The sequence below is a fragment of the Trypanosoma conorhini genome (assembly GCF_003719485.1).
Source record: "Trypanosoma conorhini strain 025E chromosome Unknown Tco_14.4_contig_00098, whole genome shotgun sequence".
NCBI classification, from domain to species: Eukaryota; Euglenozoa; class Kinetoplastea; order Trypanosomatida; family Trypanosomatidae; genus Trypanosoma; species Trypanosoma conorhini.
Genome location: NW_021704180.1, coordinates 12,719 through 32,563, shown reverse-complemented (window position 1 = coordinate 32,563; position 19,845 = coordinate 12,719). Strand labels below are relative to the sequence as shown.

Sequence of the window (19,845 nt, the reverse complement as noted above, 5' to 3'; positions counted from 1 at the left end):
GAGGCGGGAGGGGGAAAGTAAAAAGGGTGGGAAGAGCCGAAAGAGAGAAGGAAGGGGAGGGGGTCTGGAGCAAAAAGGAAAAAAAGAGAGATATCGGGAGAGGGAGGGAAAATCAGGAAGGGGGGGGAAATAAGAAAAGGGAGTAACTCACACAGTTGACACGTTGTGAGTGAAGACATACACCCACACACACATGCAAGTTTGGATTCATACATTTAGTTATATATTTTTATATATTCTTGGCGTCTGCCCGCCGCCACCGCGTGGCGCGTGTGCCTGTCTGCGGGGGACTCCGCAGGGGCCCCCACTTTGCCCCAATGCGCCTCCCCGCAGTTGAGCCGCATGCTCGCTTCACTGCCTTTTTTTTTCTTGTTTCTATTGTTGTTGTTGTTTTTGTCTTGCCTCGTCGAAGCCCTGTGTTGGTTGGCTCCCCACCGCCACCTTCATCTCCACCTCCACGCACGCACGCACGCGCGCCTCTGTAGGTCTGCCTTGTAGAGCTTCACCCCTCCCGCCTTCACTGCGAGGATGCCGGCGGCGGCGGCGGCGCTGCTGCCAACTCTCCTGCTGTTTCTGCTGGCGCCGGTGGCGCTCGCGGGGGCGGTGGTGGTTGCGCGTGGGGGTTTTATTCGCCTCGCCGTGGGAGCCCTCATCGTGGCGCTGCTGCTCTCCGTCGTGCTCTCGTCGTGCGCCGTCACGCTGCTGGAGGCCTCGAGCGGGTTTCCAGCGGATGTGACGTCTGTCGTGTTTCTGCGTGGCGCGTTGGCCGCGGTGGCGCAGCCAACCGTCGCGGGTATTGCCCTGCTCGCCATGCTGGTGCTTCTCGCCTTGAGCACCGCCCGCGTGTGCGGGCTGGTGGAGGACATCCAAATCCTGCTGGAGGCACACAAGGGCGTGGCCGAGGCAGAGAAGGCGGCCTCCGCGTAGCGGTGCGCCTCCCCCCTTTCACCCACTCCCTTTTTTTTTTCATTATCTCCCGCACGGGTACGTGCGTGCGTGTTGCCCCGCATCGTGTGATGCCCCCGCAGCGGCTGGCGGCGTGTGCGTTCTGCACGCCTCTCCGCATCCTCTCTGTCTTTCTTTTGTTGTGCATTTATTTATTTTGTCTTCTTCCCCTCTCCTTCCCTCTCTCTCTCTCTGTGTGTGCGCTTTTTCCTCTCGGTGCCCCCCCCCCCCCCGCGGAGGAGCTTGCACGGGCTGGGGGAAACGTGACACCGCGCCGGCGGCGATGGATGCCCTGTACCAGCTGAGCAAGGCGCAGTTCCACCAGGTGGCGACGCACATCTCCCTCTACCACGAGGACGCCTCCCCGGGCTACCGCAGCCTCGCCGAGGACTGCCTGCGCCTCGCCGGCCTCCGGCCCGGCCGCTACGTCTACTGGAACGTGCCGAACATGGGCGCCTACTTTGGCAAGACGGTGCCGGTGGACGTGCACGGCGGCTACGTGCTCGTCGACGAGGCCGCCGCGGGGCGCACGGCGACGAGCTTCGGGGTGCTGCGCTACGCCTTCCTCTCCGCCGCGGTGCGGGCGAAGGAGGGCGGGCGCTGGCGGTACGACTTCACGACGATGAACGTCACCCTCGGCGCGGGGGTGGCCGCCGGCTTTGCGGCGCTCTCCGTCGGCAGGAAGCGCTGGGGCTGGATGCGGCGACGCCCGGTGGGCAGCCTCGGCGTCGGCCTGCTCGTCTTCCTCGCCGCCACCGTGGCGGCCCGCCAGGGCATCCGCGTCCTCGGCGTCGGGGTGGTGGCGGCGCACAACAGCCACAAGAAGGCCCTCACGCGGCTCAACTGCGCCGACTGCTTCGACGACGTCAACCGCTACACCGCCCAGCAGGTGGCGGAGCTGCAGCGGCAGGAGCTGCCGCGGCAGCCGGGGATGCCGCCGCCGCCGGAGGAATTTGTGCGTCGCTTCCAGCAAGGCACGCAGCTGCAGGTGAAACTGCTGCAGGCGGACATGGACGAGGTGCGGGCGGCGCGGCGGCACATAGGGGCCCACTTCTGCGACGTGCACCGCAGCCTCCGCGAGGACGCGGCGGCGTACGCCGCCACCGCCGTGCTGCCGATCTCCCCCGCAGACGTCCAGCGCGCCAGCGAGCGCGCCCAGGCCGAGGCAGCGGAGTCGCTGGAGGCAAAGTCGGAGTGAGGAGGAACGGAACAAAAAGAAAAAGAAAACAAAAAGGCGAGCGAGGGAAGGAGGAAGGGAAAGTAAGGGAAGAGAGGAGAGCTGGCGGCGACTGTGTGGCGCGAGGGAGGAAGGAAGTCGAGGCAGGAACGTCGTGGACACGCTTCATGTGTGTGTGTGTGTGTGTGCCTGCCGCCTCCATCCTCCGTCGTCCTCCTTCTTCTCTCCGGGTGTCGGCGACCACCGTCACTCCCTTCGCTCCCGCTCTTTCTCTGTGCGTGTGCCCGCGTTGCCCGTGCCGCACGCTAAAAGGAGGGGAGGAACAGAGGCAGCGATAGAGAGCGGGAGAGAGAGATAGACAAGGGGTGGGGGATAGACCTGCGCCGGCATGTCTGCGCAGGGGCAGCGGCAGAGGCGGGTGTTCGACGTCCTTGTGCTTGGGGCCGGCGCGGCAGGCTGCGCCGCGGCACGTGCGATTGCGCTACGACACCCCCATGCGAAGGTTGGCCTCGTGGAGCAGGGCACGCGGCGGCCACTGCCGCTGTTGATGCGGGTGCCGCTGTTGACGCCCCTCATCGCCTCCGCGCGCAGCACCCAGCCGTTTCTGCGCAAGTACGAGGGAACCCCCGAGGCGGGCATCGGTGGGCGGCGGCTGACGCACGTGCGGGGCTGCGGCCTCGGCGGCAGCAGCTGCTGCGGCGACATGCGCTACCTCCGCGGCACGGCGGCCGACTACGCGGCGTGGGGCGACCCGGCCTGGTCGTTTGCGCAGCTGCTGCCGTTCTTCCGTGCACTGGAGTGTAACTCGCGGGGCGGCTCCGCCGCCCACGGCGAGGACGGCCCACTGCACGTCACCGACGCCCCGCGGGCGAGCCTGAGCTCGGAGCTGAACATCCGCTGGTTCGAGGCCTGCGAGGCGCTGGGCCTCCGCGAGACGCCGGACCTCAACGCCGGCGAGGCGGACGGCTTCGCGGCGCTGCAGTCCCTCGTCGCCGCGGGGGCGCGGGTGGACGTCTTCGACGCCCTCCTCGAGCGCCACCGCCACCTGCTGCCGAACCTGACGGTGCTGCCGGAGACGCGGGCGCAGCGGGTGCTGTTCGACGGCGCCCGCGTGACGGGGGTTGAGACCCGCACCGCGGGGCGCGACGCGGCGGTGCTCGCCACCCGCCACCTCGTCGTGTGCCTCGGGGCGCTGGAGTCGCCGGCGCTGCTGCAGCGCAGCGGCGTGGGCGCGGGCGGCCGCGTCTTGGAGCTCCCCGCGGTCGGCAGCAACCTCATCGCGCCCGCCGCCGCCACCCTCGTCTTCCGCGTCGCCGCCGGCGCCAACCTGCACAGCAAGTCCGTGAGCTGGCGCAACGCCGCCTACCTGTGGCGCCAGTGGCGCGAGTACAACGACGCGCGCACCGGCGTCTTCGCCTCCCTCGCGGAGGGCGTCGCCTTCGTGCGCTCGACCCCGGCGGCGGCCGCGCCGGACCTCTCCCTCACCTTCTTCGCGACCCCCAACGTGCGCTGGTGCGGGTGGCGGCCGTTTGACGGGTTTGCGGTGCGGGTGGCGCACCACTACCCGGCGAGCCGCGGGGAGGTCGCCGCGGTGGACGCGGACCGCCTGCGCGTCACCAGCGGCATCTTCGCCGCGCCGCACGACGCGCGGTGCATGGACGAGGGCGTGCGCTGGGTCGGCTCGCTGGTGACGGAGGCCCGCTCCGCCTACCACAGCGACGCCCAGGAGCGGCCCGCGTCGCCGTTCGCCGCCCTCGGCGTGCAGGTGCAGCACCCGCGCTACGCCCTGCACACGCAGCGAGGGACCGCCGCCTTTCTCGCGCAGCACGCCGAGGGCACCGGCGACCTCTTCGGCACCTGCGCGCTGGGGAGCGTCGTCGACGGCGCGCTGCGTGTGCGGGGCGTGGCGGGGCTGCAGGTGGCGGACGCCAGCGTCGTCCCGTCCCCCACCTGCGGCGCCAGCGGCGTCATCGGCGCGGCCATCGGGGCACGCGCGGCGTCGCTGCTGCAGTTGTAGCCTCTTCCCCGCCCCCGCGTGCGTGCGTGCGTGTGTGGCGCCCCGTCTCCCGCATGAACTCTCTTTTTTTTTTCCTTTCCCGCCCGCCCTCTCCCCCCCTCTCGCTGTCTGTGTGTCTGTGTGGCCGTGCTGTGCCGCTGCGCCATCCCCCTTTTTCTTTTTCCTTTCTCTCTCTCTCTCTCTCTCTTTTCCGCCTGCATGCGGCGTGGCCTCGCGGACGCAAGTCAGGCGTGCTGAGGGGAAAATAAAAGGAAAAGAAAAGAGATCAAAAAGAGATAAAAATAAAGGAAAGGGGAAAAAGCGAAAAAAAGGGGGAGCGGCGCCTCTGACAGCAAGCGGCTGAGAGGAAAACACAAAACAAAAAAAGCGCCGGCGAGGTTCGGGGCGCGGCACACGCGTTGGGCGGGGAGTGGCTGGCTGTGGGGGGCCGCGCAGTGCACCTGCAGGGGCGAGGCGGCGGCGGCGGCGGCGAATGTCGCAGCAGTTGGTGCCGTGGGTGGAGAAGTACCGCCCGAAGTCGATGGCGGAGATCGTCGGCAACGCCGACGCCGTGGCGCGGCTGCAGGTCATCGCGCAGGAGGGCAACCTGCCGAACCTGCTGCTCTGCGGCCCGCCGGGGACCGGCAAGACGACGAGTGTCCTCTGCCTCGCCCGCGCGCTGCTCAGCGACCAGGACGGCGGCGGCACGGCGGCGCTCAAGGAGGCCGTGCTGGAGCTCAACGCCAGCGACGACCGCGGGCTGGACGTGGTGCGGGAGAAGATAAAGCTCTTTGCCCAGACGAAGAAGACGCTGCCGCAGAAGTTCAACGCGCGCACGCAGCAGCGGGTCAACCTGCACAAGATTGTGATTCTGGACGAGGCGGACAGCATGACCCCGGCGGCCCAGCAGGCCCTGCGACGCACGATGGAGCTTCACTCCAGCACCACCCGCTTCGCCTTTGCCTGCAACAACAGCCACAAGATCATTGAGCCAATTCAGTCGCGCTGCGCCGTGGTGCGCTTCAAGAAACTCACGCACGCCGACATATTGAAGCGGGTCATGTATATTATTCAGCAGGAGAACGTCACCTACACGGATGACGGGCTGGAGGCGCTGCTGTACCTCGCGGAGGGCGACCTGCGGGCTGCCGTGAACGCCCTGCAGGCGACACACTCCGGCTACGGCATGGTGAACGCGGAGAACGTCTTCAAGGTCTGCGACCAGCCCCACCCGCTGCTCGTGGAGACCATCATGGACGGCTGCGTGCGGAAGCGGGACCTGGCGGCGGCACACAAGGAGATGCAGCGGCTGCTGGGCCGCGGCTACGCGGCCTCGGACGTCATCTCCACCTTTTTTAGGACGGCGCAGAATCCCAAGTTGTTCCGCAGCGAGCAGCAGCAGCTGGCGGTGCTGCGCATCATTGGCGAGACCACCATGCGCATCGCCGAGGGCGTGGGAACCCCGCTGCAGCTTGCCAACATGCTGGCCCGCATCACCATGGTCGCCGTAGACTGAGGCGAGGCTGCTGCGTGCGGGGGGGGGGGGGGCGTCAAGTTATTGCTGCCCACACGGCCGAACTCTCACCTGGGCGCACTATCGCGGTTCCCGCCACATGCATAGAGCAGGACCAGCAGCCTCCTGGGGGGCGGCGGCGGCGGCTCGATGGAGCTGGCGGTCGCAGCAATCACAAAACGCTACTGCTGCTGCTGCGGCTGCTGCTGCCCCCCTCACCCGACGCGTAGTGGGGCTGTCTCCTCCTCTCCCTTTGCTCCTACGCCCCTTTCTTCCTTTTCATTCACCCTCATGTCTTTTTTTTCTTTTCCTTCCTCGTTTTGCTTCTTGGCGTGGCATGCAAATAACTCACGCACATATCTATGCGACTGCGTTGCAAATTTCCTTTTTATATTTGCATAGACGGTCACCTGTGCGGCGCGGCAAAGAGAGAGAGAGAGAGAGAGAGAGAGCGATAGATAGAGAGAGGGAGAGAAAGAAAAGAAGAAAGTGGGGAGGTAGACGCGAGTGATGACGTCGCACGCCGAGCTCCTCGCCGCCTGCGCGGAGTTTCAGGAGAACTTCGCCAGCCTCAACGTCAAGTACAACGCCGCGGCGAAGGAGCTGCAGGGCGCGCGGGCGGCGGGTGAGCGGCTGTCGAAGCAGCTCGAGGCAATGCGGGAGGGCGAGGGCAGGCTGCAGGCGACCGTCCGCGAGCTCAGGCAGGAGCTGCAGGAGGCACGGGCGTACAAAGACCGCTACGTCGCCGCCAACGTCTCCGTGGAGCACCTCAAGGGCCGGCTCGAGAACGCCCGCCGCGCCATGGCGGACAAGATGCTGGAGCACGAGCAGCAGGTGGAGCAGCTGCGGGGGCAGATACGGGACCTGCTGCAGCGGGTGGGCGTCTGCGGCGAGGCCCAGGCGACGCGGCAGCTGAAAAAGCAGGTGGTGGAGCTCGAGGAGCGCTGCGCCGCGCAGAACGGCCACCTCCTCGAGGAGAAGGAGCGCGGCGGACAGCAGCTGCTCGCGGCCCACACCGCCCTGCGTGAGCAGCAGGCCCGCGTCCTCGAGCTCGAGCAGCGTTGCCGCGCATTGGAGGCGGAGATCACGCAGATGCGCTCCGTCGTGCGGCGGTCGGCGGACCTGCAGAACGAGGCCGCGGTCGCCAGGGAGAGGAGCGCCTCCGAGGCGCGGCGGGCCGTCATGCAGGCGGAGTCCGTCGCCGCCGAGCTCCGCGAAACGCAGGCGAAGCTCAGCGAGGCGGAGGCGCAGCACGCGGAGGCGCTGGAGGCGGCGAAGGAGGCGGCCGACGCGGCGGCGGCGCAGCTGCTCGGGCGCATTAGTGAACTCTCCGCCGCCGTCGACGACGCCGTGGCGGCGCGGGCGACGGAGCAGGAGCGCTACGCGGCGCTGCAGCGCTCCGTGCACGAGCGGGTCGAGGCGGTGCGGGCGGAAGCGCGGCTAGAGATGGCGGCGCTGCAGAAGTCCCTCGCCGACGCCCGCGCGGAGGCGCAGCAGTCGGCGTGGCGCGTGGAGCAGACGCAGATGGAGCTGGAGGAGGGCCGGCTCGCGGTGCAGCAGCGGGAGGCGCGGCTGGAGAGCGCCGCGGCGGAGCTGGCGCAGCTGCGCACGCAGCTGGACTCCCTCGCGCAGCGGGAGGCGTGGCTGGCGGCGGAGCGCGACCACCAGAAGGCGCAACTCGCCGCGGCCCGGGCGCAGGCGCAGGACCTGGCGGCGGCGCAGCGGGCCCGCGAGGAGAGCGACCTCGCCGGGGAGCGGCTGCGCATTCAGCTGCAGTTCCTCGAGGAGGAGGCGCAGGAGGCGCGCCGCCTCGCAGAGGCCGCCGAGTCGCGCGTGCAAGACATGGAGGCGGCGGCCGAGCGGCGGTTGCGGGCCCTGCGCGGCGAGCTGAGGGGGGTGAAGAAGCAGGCGCGGGCGGAGCGGGCGAAGGCGGACGCCGTGCGGCGGCGGTTGGTGCAGGCGCTGCTGGAGCGGGAGGCGGACGCCGCCCCACACCCCTCCCCGCAGCCGCAGTTGCCCTACGGGGCTGCCACGACGACTCCGGCGGCGCCGTCGGGGGCTGGCCTAGATGTTCTGGCGCTGCTGCGCGGGCAGACGGAGCAGGCCGCGGCGCTGCACCACCGGCTCGTAGAGCTCTCGCGCTGACGCCGTCACTACCTGGGCCCGAGCACCCAGCCTGGGCCGAGCATAGATGCATCATGTTACATAAATATACACATATGAATGAATGGTTGTTGCTGCGTAGATGCACGCACGTGCAGTAATATATGAATAGAAGGAGGAGGATACACAAACGCATGCACGGAAGCCGCACTTTGCGGAACGTCGGATGCTTACACGCATACACGCACCCTCTTCCCCCCCCCCCCTTCTTCCCCACACTGCCGCCGGTCACGCCTCTGTCTAATATATATCTTTCTGTGTGTGAGTGTGCGTTGGCGGAACTGTTCTCCATCTTGCCTTTTGATTTCTCCCTCTCCCTCTCTCTCCCTGTGTCTGTGTGTGGGTGTGTGGGGGGACGAAGATACGCTAGAAGGGTGGAAACACCCATCACAGGCAAGCGAGCTAAGCGAACTAGAGCACCAAATCCACGGCCACACACACACACACACCGAGACACCGACATATATATAAATAAATAAAGTATGCGGCACTGCAGTGGTCTACCGCAGAAGGCGAAGGCGCTCCGGGCGCTGCTGCGTTCGAAGGAGCTGAGTTTCCTGATGGAGGCGCACAACGGCCTCTCCGCCCGCATTGTGGAGGAGGCGGGCTTCAAGGCGATTTGGGGCTCCGGCCTCTCCATCTCGGCTCAGATGGGGCTGCGGGACAACAACGAGGCGAGCTGGACGCAGGTGTGCGACGTGGCGGAGCAGATGAGCGACGCGACGGCGATCCCCATCCTCCTCGACGCCGACACCGGCTACGGCAACTTCAATAACGCCCGGCTGCTCGTGCGAAAGCTGGAGAAGATCGGCGTGGCCGGCGCCTGCATCGAGGACAAGCTCTTCCCCAAGACGAATAGTCTGCTGGACGAGCGCGGGGCCCAGCCGCTCGCGGACGTGCGGGAGTTCGCGCTGAAGGTGCGGGCGATGAAAGACACGCAGACGGACGAGAACTTCTGCGTCGTGGCCCGCGTCGAGTCGTTCATCGCCGGCTGGCCGCTGGAGGAGGCGCTGAAGCGGGCCACGGCGTACGCCGAGGCGGGCGCCGACGCCGTGCTCATCCACAGCAAGAAGAAGGACGCCGCCGAGATCGACGCCTTCATGGCCCACTGGGGCGAGAAGGCGCCGGTGATCATCGTGCCCACCTCCTACGCCGGCGTGCCCTGCGCCCACTTCCGCGAGATCGGCGTCAGCAGCGTCATCTGGGCCAACCACAACATGCGGGCGTGCATCGCCGCGATGCAGGCCACCTCGCGCGCGATCCTCGAGCAGGAGTCGGTGCTGCCGCTGGAGAAGAGCATCGCGCCGGTGAAGGAGGTCTTCCGGCTGCAGCGCCTCCCCGAGTACCTCGACTCGGAGGAGGCCTACCTGCCAAAGCAGTAGCAGCCCCCGCAGCGGCGTTTTCTCGGGTGTGTTTTTTTCTTTTCCTTTTTTTCTTTTTTTCATGTTGCGGCGTGCGTCAGGGGTGGTGGAGGGTTGACGGCGCCCCGCCGGCCCCCTCCCCCCCTCCTCCCGCTTCCATCGCCACCACAAGTCAAAAACGTTGTAGTGAAGGGCGTGTAGTGCACGGCGGGCCCGCGGGAGCGGGCGGGAGAGGCCGGGGGGCGAAAGAGCGAGGCAAATAGAGCGGGAGAGCGGGCGGGGGAGGGACGGTGTGCGTGTGCGCGTGCGTGTGCGTGGGTCCGGGCGCCGCTCACGGCGCCTCGCTGGGAGGCGGGAGGCGGCGGCGGCGGGGGCGGCGGCCCGGCGGCTGCATGCGCGGCGAGCCCTCCTCCTCTTCCTCCTCCTCCTCCCAGTCCCCTTCCTCCTCTCCAACAAACTTACAAACTAATCAGTTAAAGAAAAGCAAAGTTGCTGCGTCCTGCCACCTCACGTTTTCTCCTTCGATGTATTCCATGCGTGTGTGTGTGTCTGTGGGCGTGTTATGCCTGACCTCCTCTTTTTCTCCCCACTTTTTTGCCCTCGCGTGTCCCGCGCCTCCGGCCTGTTGCGGCCTCCCGGCGTTTCCTGCCGCCGCCGCCGCCGCCGCCGCCGCCACCGCGAGAGTCAAAGCAAACGCAAGAGAGCAAACATTTGTGCAACCAGCAAACGACACACGAAATACAAAAACACACACACACACACACACACACAGACACACAGGCACAGACACACGCATTCCCCACACTGACACGTAGAGAGCGCGGGGGAACGAGAAGCGAAGCAGGAGACGAGAGAGAAAGAAAGAGAGAGAGAGAGAGAGCTAAATCTTCTCTGCGTGTGTGCGGCAAGCCGAGGTTATTTGACGGCCAGCAACCACATCTATAGGTAGACGTGTAAATATATATATATACACACACACAGACGCATCGCATCGCTTGAGGCATGGCGGAGGCGGTCAAGTGGCACAACGCGGCCATTCAGGACGAGCTCGTGCCAAAGAAGAGCCCGTCGGAGTTTAAGCTGCCGGAGGGGGCGAAGGAGCTCGTCTTCATGGCGAAGCTCACCGAGGAGGCGGAGCGCTACGACGAGATGGTGCTCTGCATGCGCAAGCTGGTGAAGCTGAACAGCGAGCTGGACACGGAGGAGCGCAACCTCCTCTCCATGGCGTACAAGAACGTCATCGGCTCGCGCCGCAACGCCTGGCGCATCATCACCTCCATCGAGAGCCGCGAGGGGGCGCGGGAGAAGAGCGAGAACCTGCAGCTCATCACCGCGCTGCGCCGCGAGTTCGAGGCGGAGCTCGCCGCGATCTGCGACGACCTGCTCGCGCTGCTCGACACCTACCTCATCCCCGCCTCGCAGGGCGGCGAGGTGAAGGTCTTCTACCTCAAGATGAAGGGCGACTACCACCGCTACTACGCCGAGATCGCGCCGGAGGCGGGGCAGCGGCAGGCCGCCCTCGACGCCTACGCGAAGGCGACGGAGGTGGCGAACTCGTCGCTCGCGCCGACGCACCCGATCCGCCTCGGCCTCGCGCTGAACTTCTCCGTCTTCTACTACGAGATCATGAAGGAGCACGAGAAGGGCTTCCAGCTGGCGCGCCAGGCGTACGACGAGGCCGTCACGGAGCTCGAGACCCTCGACGACGAGGCGTACCGCGAGTCGAACCTCATCGTGCGGCTGCTGCGCGACAACCTCAACCTCTGGACGGACGAGCAGCCGGCGAGCTGAGCGGGCGGCTGCGGGGCGGCTGCGGGGGGGCTGAAGAGGGAGGGGAGAAGAGGGGAGGGGAGGGGAGAAAAGAAAAGGATCGAAGGAAGCGAAGAAAAAGCGACGGCAAACGAAAATAAGACAACAACACAAACAAAAACACAAAACAACAACAAAAAACAACAACAACAGAAAACTCCTCCCCCTCCAAAAGAAAAAAAAATATGTGAAGTGGGGGCGGGGGCCGAGGGGCAACGAAAAGGAGGGCATTGAAGCGGAAGAAGAAGAAGAAGAAGAGGCGGAAACGGCACGCACACGCAGAAGATGAAGTCAAACGACGTGAGAAGTGAAGGGGGGGGGGAAAAAAAAAACGAAGAAAGAGGGAAAAAGAAAAGGAAGAGGGGGAAAAAACAAAAACAAAAACGAAGGGATGAAGCCGAAAACAAAAAAAAGTGAGGAGGGGAAAAAAAGAAAGAAACAACAACTGTAACATAAAACAACGAGAGGGGAAAGGGGGACGGGGAGGTCGTGCACGCACGCAAAGTGCGGGAGGATGCGGTGGGGGCAAAGAAGCACCACGGCGGGCACCGCCAAAGTAGACGAGAAGGGGGGAGGCGGGAAGACACGGCGCAAGGAAACGGCAACAAGGAATGAAGGAAGGAGGAAAAATGCCAAGGTGCGGGGAAGTGTGGCGGAATTGACGGGATGCCTTATAAAAAAAAAAGATACAGGGACATAGACCGCGAGGCGGGGGAGGGTGAGAGCAGGCTACTGCGCGAGGTGTGCGTTCGACGCTCTCCGGCGGCGGCGCACAGCTGCCCGCGGCAGTATTGTTATGCATAATGTAAGTGTGTATGCGTCTGTGCCACGTGCCTGGGTGGCGCGGGCCGGCCGGCAGGCTGGGCGTGCCATTGCCCCGGCCTTCGTTCTTCTCTGTGAGTGCGCTAGGGACCGGATAAATGGGTGTGTGTATGGAGAGAGACGAGGCGGCAAAAGAGGTGGGAGGAGCAAAAGATTGCGGGGCAAAGGCGGCAACGCAGCGGACGCTGCGTCCGGTGAAAGTTAGGGCGGCAGGAGGAGGCGAGCGAAGCCAAATTGTGTGTGGATTGGCGCGGCGGGAGCCGCATTTTGCAGGGAACGGGCTTCGGGAGAGAAGTTCCCCCTTTTCCTCCTCCCCGTCAATGTACGGCGCCAACGCCGCTGCCACTTCTGCTGCTTGCCGCTCCGCTCCGGCCTGCAGCCCATTTCTCCAACCCGCTCACTCCCCCATGGGTGTGCGTGTGTTTTTTTTGTTTTTTTTTTCCCCCCGTTTCGCTTCGTGTCCCCCTCCGCCCCAGTTGTGTTTTGCGTGCTTTTTTTTTTTTAGCCTCCCACCCCTCAAATTTCCCACCCTCCTCTTTTTTTTTGTTCTTTTGTTTTGCTTTGTTTTGTTTTTTTTTGCCTCCGTGCGGCGGAGGCTGCTGCGCTGGTTCACCGTCTTTCTCACCCTCACTCACTCACTCACTCACCCCCCGCTTCCTCACCCACGCCCCGTTTCTCTGTTCACGTGTGTGCGTGTCTGTGTGTACGTCGCTTTTTCTGCTGCCTGCCCCCTGTTGCCTTTGCGTCGTTGGTGGTCTCGCCGTGCTGGCGCGCCGCAGCGCCCCCGCATTCGGCCGAAGCACAGAGCCGAGAAGAGGAGGAGCGGGGCGGAGGTGGTAAAAGAAAGGGGCGCGGGGGGAGGTTGAGGGGCCCGCGGGCGATGCCGACGTGGCTGAACGTGGCTGAGAAGCCGAGCGTGGCGAAGGAGCTGGCGGCGGTGCTCTCGAACGGCGCCTGCAGGACCGGCCAGTCCCTCTCCCGCTTCAACCCCCTCTTCGAGTTTGAGTTGGACGGGAACCAGATGCTCTGCACCTCCGTGGCGGGGCACCTGATGAACGACGAGCTGCCGCCGGAGACGCGGAGCTGGCAGCACTACCCGCTCGTCAACCTCTTCACCGCCAGCATCACGAAGCACGTGAAGCCGGAGATGGAGCCGGTGAAGCGGAACCTGGAGGCGCTCGGCAGCCGCGCCGCCGTGCTCGTGCTCTGGATGGACTGCGACCGCGAGGGGGAGAACATCTGCTTCGAGGTGATGCAGGTGGTGCGGGCGGTCAACCGGGGCATCCGCGTCTGCCGGGCGCGTTTCTCCGCCCTGACGAAGCGGGACCTCTTCCTCGCGGTGCGCAACCTGCAGGCCCCGAACAAGGCCCTCTCCGACGCGGTGGAGGCGCGGCAGGAGATCGACCTCCGCATCGGCGCCGTCTTCTCCCGCTTTCAGACCATCAAATTCCGCGACGCGTTTAGCGGGATGCCGCGGGTGCTCAGCTTTGGGCCGTGCCAGATTCCCACCCTCGGCTTTGTCGTCCGCCGCCACTGGGAGCGGCGCGGGTTTGTGGCGGAGGACTACTTCACGCTGCTGCTGCGCCACGGGCAGACCGTCTTTCACAGCTGCCGCGGCGCCCTCTTCGACCAGGTCGCCGCCACCCTCGTGCTGGAGACGATGCTGGAGGCCGCCGACGCCGACGCCGACGCCGCGGCGGAGGTTGTCGACGTTGTGCGACGCCCCACCCGCCGACGCCCGCCGGCGCCGCTCGCCACCGTCGCGATGCAGAAGTTGGCCGCCACCCACTTGCACATTTCCTCCGAGCAGTGCATGACCTGGGCGGAGTCGCTGTACCAGGAGGGCTTCATCTCCTACCCCCGCACAGAGACTGACTCCTTCGCCTTCACCGAGGCGGAGCTGCGCGAGATCGCGGCGCTGCAGCGCGGCAACCCGGTGGTGGCGGACTACGTCGCCGCCATGCTGGAGAACCCCGCGGAGCGGTTTCGTCGACCCCTCAGCGGCGGCCACGACGACAAGGCCCACCCGCCCATCTACCCCACCAAGCTGCTGCGGGCCGAACACGACAGCAGAGCCCCGCTCTACACCCTCATTGTCCGCCACTTTCTCGCCTGCGTCTCGCCCGACGCGGTGGCGGCCACAACCGCCGTCACGGCGGTATTTGGGGGCGAGAAGTTCACCACCGCCGGCACGGCGATCCTGGAGAAGGGCTGGCTCGACGTCTACCCCTACGAACGCTGGCACAGCACCTGTCTCCCGGCCTACGAGAAGGGTGAGCGCTTTGCCCCGACGGACGTCAGCCTGGAGCAGTACCGCACCGCGCCCCCGCCGCACCTCACGGAGACGGCGCTCATTGCCCTCATGGATGAGCACGGCATCGGCACCGACGCCACAATCGCGCAGCACATCAAAACCGTCCTTGACCGGGGATACGTGAAGCGGGAGGGGGCGTTTTTGGTTCCCACCGCGTTGGGCGTCGCCCTTGCCTCGGCGTATGAGGTAATTGGGTTACTGAGCCTCCTGCAGCCGCAGCTGCGGGCGCAGATGGAGCTGGCCATGTCCGACATTGTCTCTGGGAAGGCCAGCAAGAACCAGGTCGTCGACGCCGCCGTGCAGCTCTACAGCGAGGTCTTCCAGAAGGTCTCACTGGGAAGTAGGGAGATGTATGAGGAGCTGTGCTGCCATCTCTCTCCGGCGGCGCCGCAGGTGTCGGCCGCCGCCTACGGCACAGGCCGCGTGGTGCAGCCTCGCCTGGTGCCGTGCGGCGTGTGCCACAACCCGATGGACCTCGTCGAGCAAACCGAGGGGGAGCGGGAGGCGTGGTGCGTGCGGTGCAGCACGTGTTGCAAGGACCACCGCGTTCCAAATGGGCGCCTGAATCAGTTGACTTCCTGTGGCCAGACCTGCGTGCTGTGCGGCTTTGGCGTCCTTGAGGTGCGGAACACGGAGAAGCAGACCTCCTACACGGTGTGCCCACACTGCTTCAGCTCGCCTCCCCCCGGCACCGACATGGAGGCGTTCACCGGCTTTCGCTGTTTTCAGTGCCTCGCCGACTGTCCGCTGGCGAAGGGGCTGGAGAACGTGGCCATCGCCCGGTGTGCCTCGTGCGGGGAGCACGACGTCCGCCTCTGCACGGGGGCGCGGGGAACCTTCTTGAGCTGCCGTGGCTTTCCCGCCTGCACCTACTCCGTGACCCTCCCGTGGGCGCGGCGCGTCCGCCCGAACCCGGCGATGCGCTGCGCGTCGTGCCAGTCCGTGATGCTTCAGTTTGAGTTCGGTGGGATGCCGACGGTCCCTGGGCTGGAGGAGGGCGAGTGCGTCTGCGTCTTCTGCGACGGCCGCCTGCAGGAGTACGTCTCGGTGAAGGGGGGCGGCCCACGCAGGAGCGACCACGCGAGCCCGCAGCAACAGCAACAGCAGCAGCCGCAGCCGCAGCCGGCGCCGTACACGCTGCCGGCGCTGGGAGGCGTGGGGGCCTCCCGCCGCAGAGCACCCGCGAAGGGGCAGGACGCGGGCACGTTGTGCGGCTGCGGGGCGCCGGCGCGGCAGTTCGTGTCGAGGAAGGAGGTCTCCAAGGGGAAACGGTTTCTGACGTGTGCGAGTAAAAAGTGTTCGTTTTTCCAGTGGATCGATTGAGTCCCGCGGCTGCACAGAAATATTCACTTGACCGCCACCCGTTTTTTTTTTGTCTGGGGTTGGGGGTGGGGGAGCGGTGTTGCTGGTTGGATGGTTGGCTGATCGTTGCGCCCAGCTGCATCTGCTTGCCTTTCTCTTTCTCTTTCCCTCTCGCTCTTCTCCGTGGCAGCAAACTTGCGGGCTTGACTTAGTGAGGGTCTCTCTCGCTGTGTGCGACTGTCGGTTGAATAAAGTGGGGAGGGGGACGAGAGCGAACAAAAGGGCGGGGAGGAGGGCGCAAGCAGCCGTAAGCATGAGGGCTACCAAAACCCTCACGTGCAGCAACTGCGCGGCGACGGATCACCTCCGCAGGGACTGCCCACTGGTGACGTGCCGGGCCTGCGGGCGGCTCGGGCACTTCAAGGAGGACTGCCCGAGGGAAAACAAGCGGGCGCGGCTGGAGGAGGACGGCGAGGTCTCTGTTTGCCGCACCTGCGGATCCTCGCGTCACGTGCAGGCCAGCTGTCCCCTGCGCTCGCAGTCTATAGAGTGTTTCCAGTGCCACCAGCGGGGCCACATGGTGCCGACCTGCCCGCAGACGCGTTGCTTTAACTGTGGCAGCTACGGCCACAGCTCGCAGCTCTGCTACAGCCGGCCGCTGTGCTTCCACTGCTCGTTAGCCGGACACCGCTCCACGGACTGCCCCATGAAGCCAAAGGGCCGGGTTTGCTACCGCTGCAAGGAGCCTGGGCACGAGATGGCGGACTGCACCCACATCGCGCTGTGCCACATGTGCAACCAGGCCGGCCACCTCATCGCCCAGTGCCCGGAGGCCCTCTGCAGCCTCTGCCACGAGCGCGGCCACATTGCGAGCGCCTGCGCCAAGGTGCGGTGCCTCAACTGCAACGGCCCCCACTCCACGGAGAGCTGCGGGCAACCGGCGTCGGGGGCGAAGGAGCCGGCGGACGGCGTCTCGGCAGAGGAGGCCTCCGTCACCGATAGCGAGGGCGAGCACGAAAAGCGTCCACACTCGAACACCCGCCCCACCACCGCCGCCACGGAGGACGTCGTTGTGCCTGCCTTTCAGCCGAGCGACGTAAAGCGCGAGGGGCGGGTGGCCGTCGTCATCGACGGGAGCTACTTTGAGCGCCTTCTCAAGGGCCACGAACGCCGCGACGAGGCACACTACAAGCGCACCGTGGATGCCCTGCGCTACACGCTGGACTTCATTGGGGAGGTGTTTCGGATGGACCCAGTCGCGTACTGGTTCGACACCGACCCCGCCGCCATGACGGAGTACATTGAGCACTCCATGCCGCTGCCGCACCGGGAAAAGGCGTTTCGCGAGTGCCACCTCCGCAAGCGACTGCTTCTGGACGAGATGAGCGGCGGCCGGCGCCTGGGCAACGTCGTCTCCCGTCTGATTGGGCGCATGAAGCAGCAGAAGGGGTACACGCGCGACGGGCCGCGGTACGTGTGGGTGCAGGCCGGCGTCGACGTCGCCATGACCACCTGCATCATCGAGACTTTCCTCCACCAGCAGTTCCAGCAGGTGGTGCTGCTCTGCGGCGACGCCGACCTCTACCCCGCCATCCAGTACTGCCACAGCCAGCGGCGCAGCTCCCCCGCCCTGGCGCGGGCGAACCCGGTGCGGGTGTGCGGCACCTCCACCTCCATCTCCAAGCTGTACGGCCGAGACCAGGACCTCAGCGACTTTCTCCCTCGCATCGCATTGGATGCCCCCTCCCACGCGGAGAAGGGACGGGAGGTGGCGTTTCCAACGCACGTGGCTTTTTTGTAGTTGGAGGGAGGGAGAGAGGGGGGGGAGGAGAGGCGGGGCGACGCACCTCGCGCCGCGCTCCCCCTCTAAGCTCTGGCTCTTCTGCTTTTTTTTATTTTCTTTTTTGACGTAATTATTTTTCCGTGCAGGGTGCAGAGTGGTCTCGGGCTGAGAAGTAATCATGAGCAGGAGTCAAGTTCAACAAGCAAGATGCGTCTCTGTTTGTTCGCGTGTGTGTGCGTGTGTGCGTGTGTGTGTGTGTGAGCGTGTGCGTGGGTGTGACGAGCGGGAGAAACGCGTTTATGCAAGCGGGAATTGCCGACCGTGTTTCTTCACGCGCTCGGAAGCCGTTGAAGTGGAGGAGCTGCCTTCGCCACCCTTTTTTTTTTATGTTTCTTTTTTTCCCCCCCCTCCTTTTCACGCCTTTCTTATCTCTTTTGCGTTGCACGCACGCACGCGGGCGCTCGCTGCCTCCGCGCCTTCCTTCCTTCCTTTTTGTTCCTCCTTCCCCTTCCCTTCGTTACCCCGCCTTTTACTCTCCCCCACTCCCCCCACACGCAATGGGTAGCCGGCGGATGAGTAGGCGCACGAGCCACGGCGAGCCGGCGGCGCAGGCCGGCGTCCCGGTGACGTACTACGCGACCTGCCGGCGCATCGCGTACCTCGCCTCGGTCGGGATGCCGCAGGCGACGCCCTACACGCCGCCCGCGCGGCCGCAGGCCCTGACGCTGCCGGAGCCGCAGCAGACGCCGCGGGCGGTGCTGCCGCCGCCGCCCTCCACGCCCTCGCCGGCGGCACTCACCACGCCGTCGCGGCAGACGGTGTCCTGCTCGCGGACCACCACCCCGCGGACCACCACCCCGCGGGCCACCGGCCGCCGCAAGCGCGAGGTGGAAATGTTTGACATGGACGCCGCCTACGCCGCGTTCATTCAGCGCCTGGAGCGGCAGTTGGACGCGGAGGACGCGAAGAGCGCCTAACGGCCACGCCTGTGAGAGCGCAGCGGCACGCCGCACTCGATGCCCCCTCCTCACTCCTTCCTCCCCCCATCTCCCTCTCGTTTGCTCGTGCGGGGGGCGGCGCGCTGGGCCGCAGACACATTTCTGCTGCGCATGTAAAATACCACCACCACCACCACCACGACGGAGACGACGGTCACTGATTGGCCGCCTCGGCGACGCGCGGAGACGCGGCGCTTGTGCCCCACGCAAGAGGGGAGAGGGGCGCGATGAGGGAAGCGGACCTTTTGTTTGTTTGTCTTGTCTTCCCTTTTTTGTTTGCCTTCGCCACACTCCGCCGGTGCCGCCGAGAGCCGCAACACCAAAAAAGCAAAAAAAACAAAAAACACAGTCGTCGGCGTTGGACGTGAGGGGAGTGCGAAACAGCCAGTATCGTTTACTGCTTTATTATTATTACTTTTTTTGGGGGGGGGGGTGAAGCGCGCGCAAGAGCGAGAGGCACAAAACGAGGGCGCCATGGCCGCAGCGGCGGGGGAGGCGGAGGCGGAGGAGGAGTGCCCGGAGCTCATCAGCGCGAGGGTCCCGGTGACGATCCTGACGGGGTTTCTCGGCAGCGGCAAGACGACGCTGCTCCACCACGTGCTCGCCACGGAGCACCACCTCCGCATCGCCGTCATTGTGAACGAGTTCGAGTTCGGCAGGGCGATCGAGAAGGGGCTGACGCTGAAGAGCTCGCAGAAGCCGGACGACGAGTGGCTGGAGCTCAACAACGGCTGCATGTGCTGCACCGCCCAGTCGCAGACGGTGCAGGCGCTGGAGCGCCTCATGGCGCGCAAAGGGACCTTTGACCTCGTGCTGGTGGAGACCGCCGGCCTCGCCGACCCGGGCCCGGTGGCCGCGATGTTCTGGCAGGACGAGGCCGTCTGCGGCTCGCTCTTCCTCTCCGGCATCCTCACGCTGGTGGACGCGAAGAACGTCGGCAGGTACCTGCGCGACCCGCAGCTCGCCGGGGAGGCGGCGCGGCAGATCCTCATGGCGGACCGCGTCGTGCTCAACAAGTGCGACATCGCCACCGCGGCGGAGCAGCGCGCGGCGCTGGCGGAGGTGCGGCGCGTCAACCCGGTGGCGCCGGTGGTGCACGCCTCCCACGCCCGGCTGGAGAACCTGCGGGAGCTCCTCTTCCTGAACACCACGCGGCGGCTCACGGAGCTGGAGCACCTCCACCCCACCGGCGCCCCCGCCGGCGTCACCGCCGTCTCCTTGGAGTTCTTTGAGCAGCCGCGCCTTCTGGCGCTGCGCGACCCCGGCGACGTGGACGCGATCTGCCGGGAGCTGCTGTACAAGGACCACGACCCCCCGTTTGAGGTGCTGCGCTGCAAGGCCGCGCTGTGGGTGCGGCGGGCGGGGCACTACTCCCTTCTGCAGCTGCAGACCATCGGCGAGCTCTTTGACGCCACCCCGATGGAGGGGCAGACCGTCCCGCTGGGCTGCTCCCGCGTGCTCATCCTGGGCAAAGAGCTGGACAGGGAGGTCTTGCGGAACATTTTCCTGCAGTACCTGCGCTGCGATGACGCGGCGCCGTAACGCCGCACTGCGGGGAGGGGGGGGGGAAAGAGAGCCCAACATCGGCCCACACACACACACACACACACACACACACACACACACACACACACACACACACACACACACACACACACACAC

At 65.8% G+C, this 19,845-nt stretch overlaps 11 protein-coding genes across 11 annotated transcripts, besides 37 other annotated features; all 11 read left to right on the top strand.

Moving 5' to 3' along the window:
• Positions 1-360: 360 nt before the first annotated feature.
• Positions 361-400: a sequence feature (A-rich).
• A 56-nt stretch (positions 401-456) lies between these two features.
• Positions 457-477: a microsatellite.
• A 51-nt stretch (positions 478-528) lies between these two features.
• Positions 529-927, top strand: Tco025E_02499 (uncharacterized protein; the record flags this gene model as incomplete). Its single annotated transcript, XM_029369424.1, has 1 exon — positions 529-927. One exon carries the CDS (start codon positions 529-531, stop codon positions 925-927), a length of 399 nt encoding a protein of 132 aa, XP_029230572.1.
• A 188-nt stretch (positions 928-1,115) lies between these two features.
• Positions 1,116-1,139: a microsatellite.
• Positions 1,140-1,228: 89 nt separating this feature from the next.
• Tco025E_02498 (uncharacterized protein) lies at positions 1,229-2,143 on the top strand (the record flags this gene model as incomplete). Its single annotated transcript, XM_029369423.1, has 1 exon — positions 1,229-2,143. The coding sequence occupies one exon, from the start codon at positions 1,229-1,231 to the stop codon at positions 2,141-2,143; it is 915 nt and encodes a 304-aa protein (XP_029230571.1).
• Positions 2,144-2,186: 43 nt separating this feature from the next.
• Positions 2,187-2,218: a microsatellite.
• A 72-nt stretch (positions 2,219-2,290) lies between these two features.
• Positions 2,291-2,310: a microsatellite.
• Positions 2,311-2,350: a sequence feature (GA-rich).
• Positions 2,351-2,446: 96 nt separating this feature from the next.
• Positions 2,447-2,481: a microsatellite.
• A 29-nt stretch (positions 2,482-2,510) lies between these two features.
• On the top strand, positions 2,511-4,139 carry Tco025E_02497 (putative oxidoreductase; the record flags this gene model as incomplete). Its single annotated transcript, XM_029369422.1, has 1 exon — positions 2,511-4,139. One exon carries the CDS (start codon positions 2,511-2,513, stop codon positions 4,137-4,139), a length of 1,629 nt encoding a protein of 542 aa, XP_029230570.1.
• A 16-nt stretch (positions 4,140-4,155) lies between these two features.
• Positions 4,156-4,176: a microsatellite.
• Positions 4,177-4,294: 118 nt separating this feature from the next.
• Positions 4,295-4,326: a microsatellite.
• Positions 4,327-4,540: 214 nt separating this feature from the next.
• Positions 4,541-4,610: a microsatellite.
• Position 4,611: 1 nt separating this feature from the next.
• Tco025E_02496 (putative replication factor C, subunit 4) lies at positions 4,612-5,634 on the top strand (the record flags this gene model as incomplete). The annotated part of the gene is made up of 1 exon (XM_029369421.1): positions 4,612-5,634. One exon carries the CDS (start codon positions 4,612-4,614, stop codon positions 5,632-5,634), a length of 1,023 nt encoding a protein of 340 aa, XP_029230569.1.
• A 178-nt stretch (positions 5,635-5,812) lies between these two features.
• Positions 5,813-5,841: a microsatellite.
• A 216-nt stretch (positions 5,842-6,057) lies between these two features.
• Positions 6,058-6,106: a microsatellite.
• A 35-nt stretch (positions 6,107-6,141) lies between these two features.
• Positions 6,142-7,776, top strand: Tco025E_02495 (uncharacterized protein; the record flags this gene model as incomplete). The annotated part of the gene is made up of 1 exon (XM_029369420.1): positions 6,142-7,776. The coding sequence occupies one exon, from the start codon at positions 6,142-6,144 to the stop codon at positions 7,774-7,776; it is 1,635 nt and encodes a 544-aa protein (XP_029230568.1).
• Positions 7,777-8,100: 324 nt separating this feature from the next.
• Positions 8,101-8,129: a sequence feature (GA-rich).
• Positions 8,123-8,144: a microsatellite.
• An 82-nt stretch (positions 8,145-8,226) lies between these two features.
• Positions 8,227-8,251: a microsatellite.
• A 25-nt stretch (positions 8,252-8,276) lies between these two features.
• Tco025E_02494 (phosphoenolpyruvate mutase) lies at positions 8,277-9,176 on the top strand (the record flags this gene model as incomplete). Its single annotated transcript, XM_029369419.1, has 1 exon — positions 8,277-9,176. The coding sequence occupies one exon, from the start codon at positions 8,277-8,279 to the stop codon at positions 9,174-9,176; it is 900 nt and encodes a 299-aa protein (XP_029230567.1).
• Positions 9,177-9,207: 31 nt separating this feature from the next.
• Positions 9,208-9,236: a sequence feature (A-rich).
• Positions 9,237-9,502: 266 nt separating this feature from the next.
• Positions 9,503-9,557: a microsatellite.
• A 3-nt stretch (positions 9,558-9,560) lies between these two features.
• Positions 9,561-9,606: a sequence feature (GA-rich).
• Positions 9,607-9,689: 83 nt separating this feature from the next.
• Positions 9,690-9,716: a microsatellite.
• Positions 9,717-9,802: 86 nt separating this feature from the next.
• Positions 9,803-9,834: a microsatellite.
• Positions 9,835-9,901: 67 nt separating this feature from the next.
• Positions 9,902-9,934: a microsatellite.
• A 34-nt stretch (positions 9,935-9,968) lies between these two features.
• Positions 9,969-10,035: a microsatellite.
• Positions 10,036-10,157: 122 nt separating this feature from the next.
• Positions 10,158-10,946, top strand: Tco025E_02493 (14-3-3 protein; the record flags this gene model as incomplete). Its single annotated transcript, XM_029369418.1, has 1 exon — positions 10,158-10,946. The coding sequence occupies one exon, from the start codon at positions 10,158-10,160 to the stop codon at positions 10,944-10,946; it is 789 nt and encodes a 262-aa protein (XP_029230566.1).
• Positions 10,947-10,983: 37 nt separating this feature from the next.
• Positions 10,984-11,013: a microsatellite.
• Positions 11,014-11,066: 53 nt separating this feature from the next.
• Positions 11,067-11,116: a microsatellite.
• A 169-nt stretch (positions 11,117-11,285) lies between these two features.
• Positions 11,286-11,425: a microsatellite.
• A 783-nt stretch (positions 11,426-12,208) lies between these two features.
• Positions 12,209-12,227: a microsatellite.
• Positions 12,228-12,322: 95 nt separating this feature from the next.
• Positions 12,323-12,365: a microsatellite.
• Positions 12,366-12,406: 41 nt separating this feature from the next.
• Positions 12,407-12,452: a microsatellite.
• Positions 12,453-12,666: 214 nt separating this feature from the next.
• Tco025E_02492 (putative DNA topoisomerase III) lies at positions 12,667-15,423 on the top strand (the record flags this gene model as incomplete). The annotated part of the gene is made up of 1 exon (XM_029369417.1): positions 12,667-15,423. One exon carries the CDS (start codon positions 12,667-12,669, stop codon positions 15,421-15,423), a length of 2,757 nt encoding a protein of 918 aa, XP_029230565.1.
• Positions 15,424-15,478: 55 nt separating this feature from the next.
• Positions 15,479-15,521: a microsatellite.
• A 22-nt stretch (positions 15,522-15,543) lies between these two features.
• Positions 15,544-15,584: a sequence feature (A-rich).
• A 131-nt stretch (positions 15,585-15,715) lies between these two features.
• On the top strand, positions 15,716-17,203 carry Tco025E_02491 (putative nucleic acid binding protein; the record flags this gene model as incomplete). Its single annotated transcript, XM_029369416.1, has 1 exon — positions 15,716-17,203. The coding sequence occupies one exon, from the start codon at positions 15,716-15,718 to the stop codon at positions 17,201-17,203; it is 1,488 nt and encodes a 495-aa protein (XP_029230564.1).
• Positions 17,204-17,205: 2 nt separating this feature from the next.
• Positions 17,206-17,240: a microsatellite.
• A 153-nt stretch (positions 17,241-17,393) lies between these two features.
• Positions 17,394-17,463: a microsatellite.
• A 98-nt stretch (positions 17,464-17,561) lies between these two features.
• Positions 17,562-17,585: a microsatellite.
• A 75-nt stretch (positions 17,586-17,660) lies between these two features.
• Positions 17,661-17,704: a sequence feature (GA-rich).
• A 53-nt stretch (positions 17,705-17,757) lies between these two features.
• Positions 17,758-18,162, top strand: Tco025E_02490 (uncharacterized protein; the record flags this gene model as incomplete). The annotated part of the gene is made up of 1 exon (XM_029369415.1): positions 17,758-18,162. The coding sequence occupies one exon, from the start codon at positions 17,758-17,760 to the stop codon at positions 18,160-18,162; it is 405 nt and encodes a 134-aa protein (XP_029230563.1).
• A 141-nt stretch (positions 18,163-18,303) lies between these two features.
• Positions 18,304-18,326: a microsatellite.
• A 101-nt stretch (positions 18,327-18,427) lies between these two features.
• Positions 18,428-18,462: a sequence feature (A-rich).
• A 195-nt stretch (positions 18,463-18,657) lies between these two features.
• Positions 18,658-19,725, top strand: Tco025E_02489 (putative nucleotide binding protein; the record flags this gene model as incomplete). Its single annotated transcript, XM_029369414.1, has 1 exon — positions 18,658-19,725. One exon carries the CDS (start codon positions 18,658-18,660, stop codon positions 19,723-19,725), a length of 1,068 nt encoding a protein of 355 aa, XP_029230562.1.
• Positions 19,726-19,772: 47 nt separating this feature from the next.
• Positions 19,773-19,845: a microsatellite.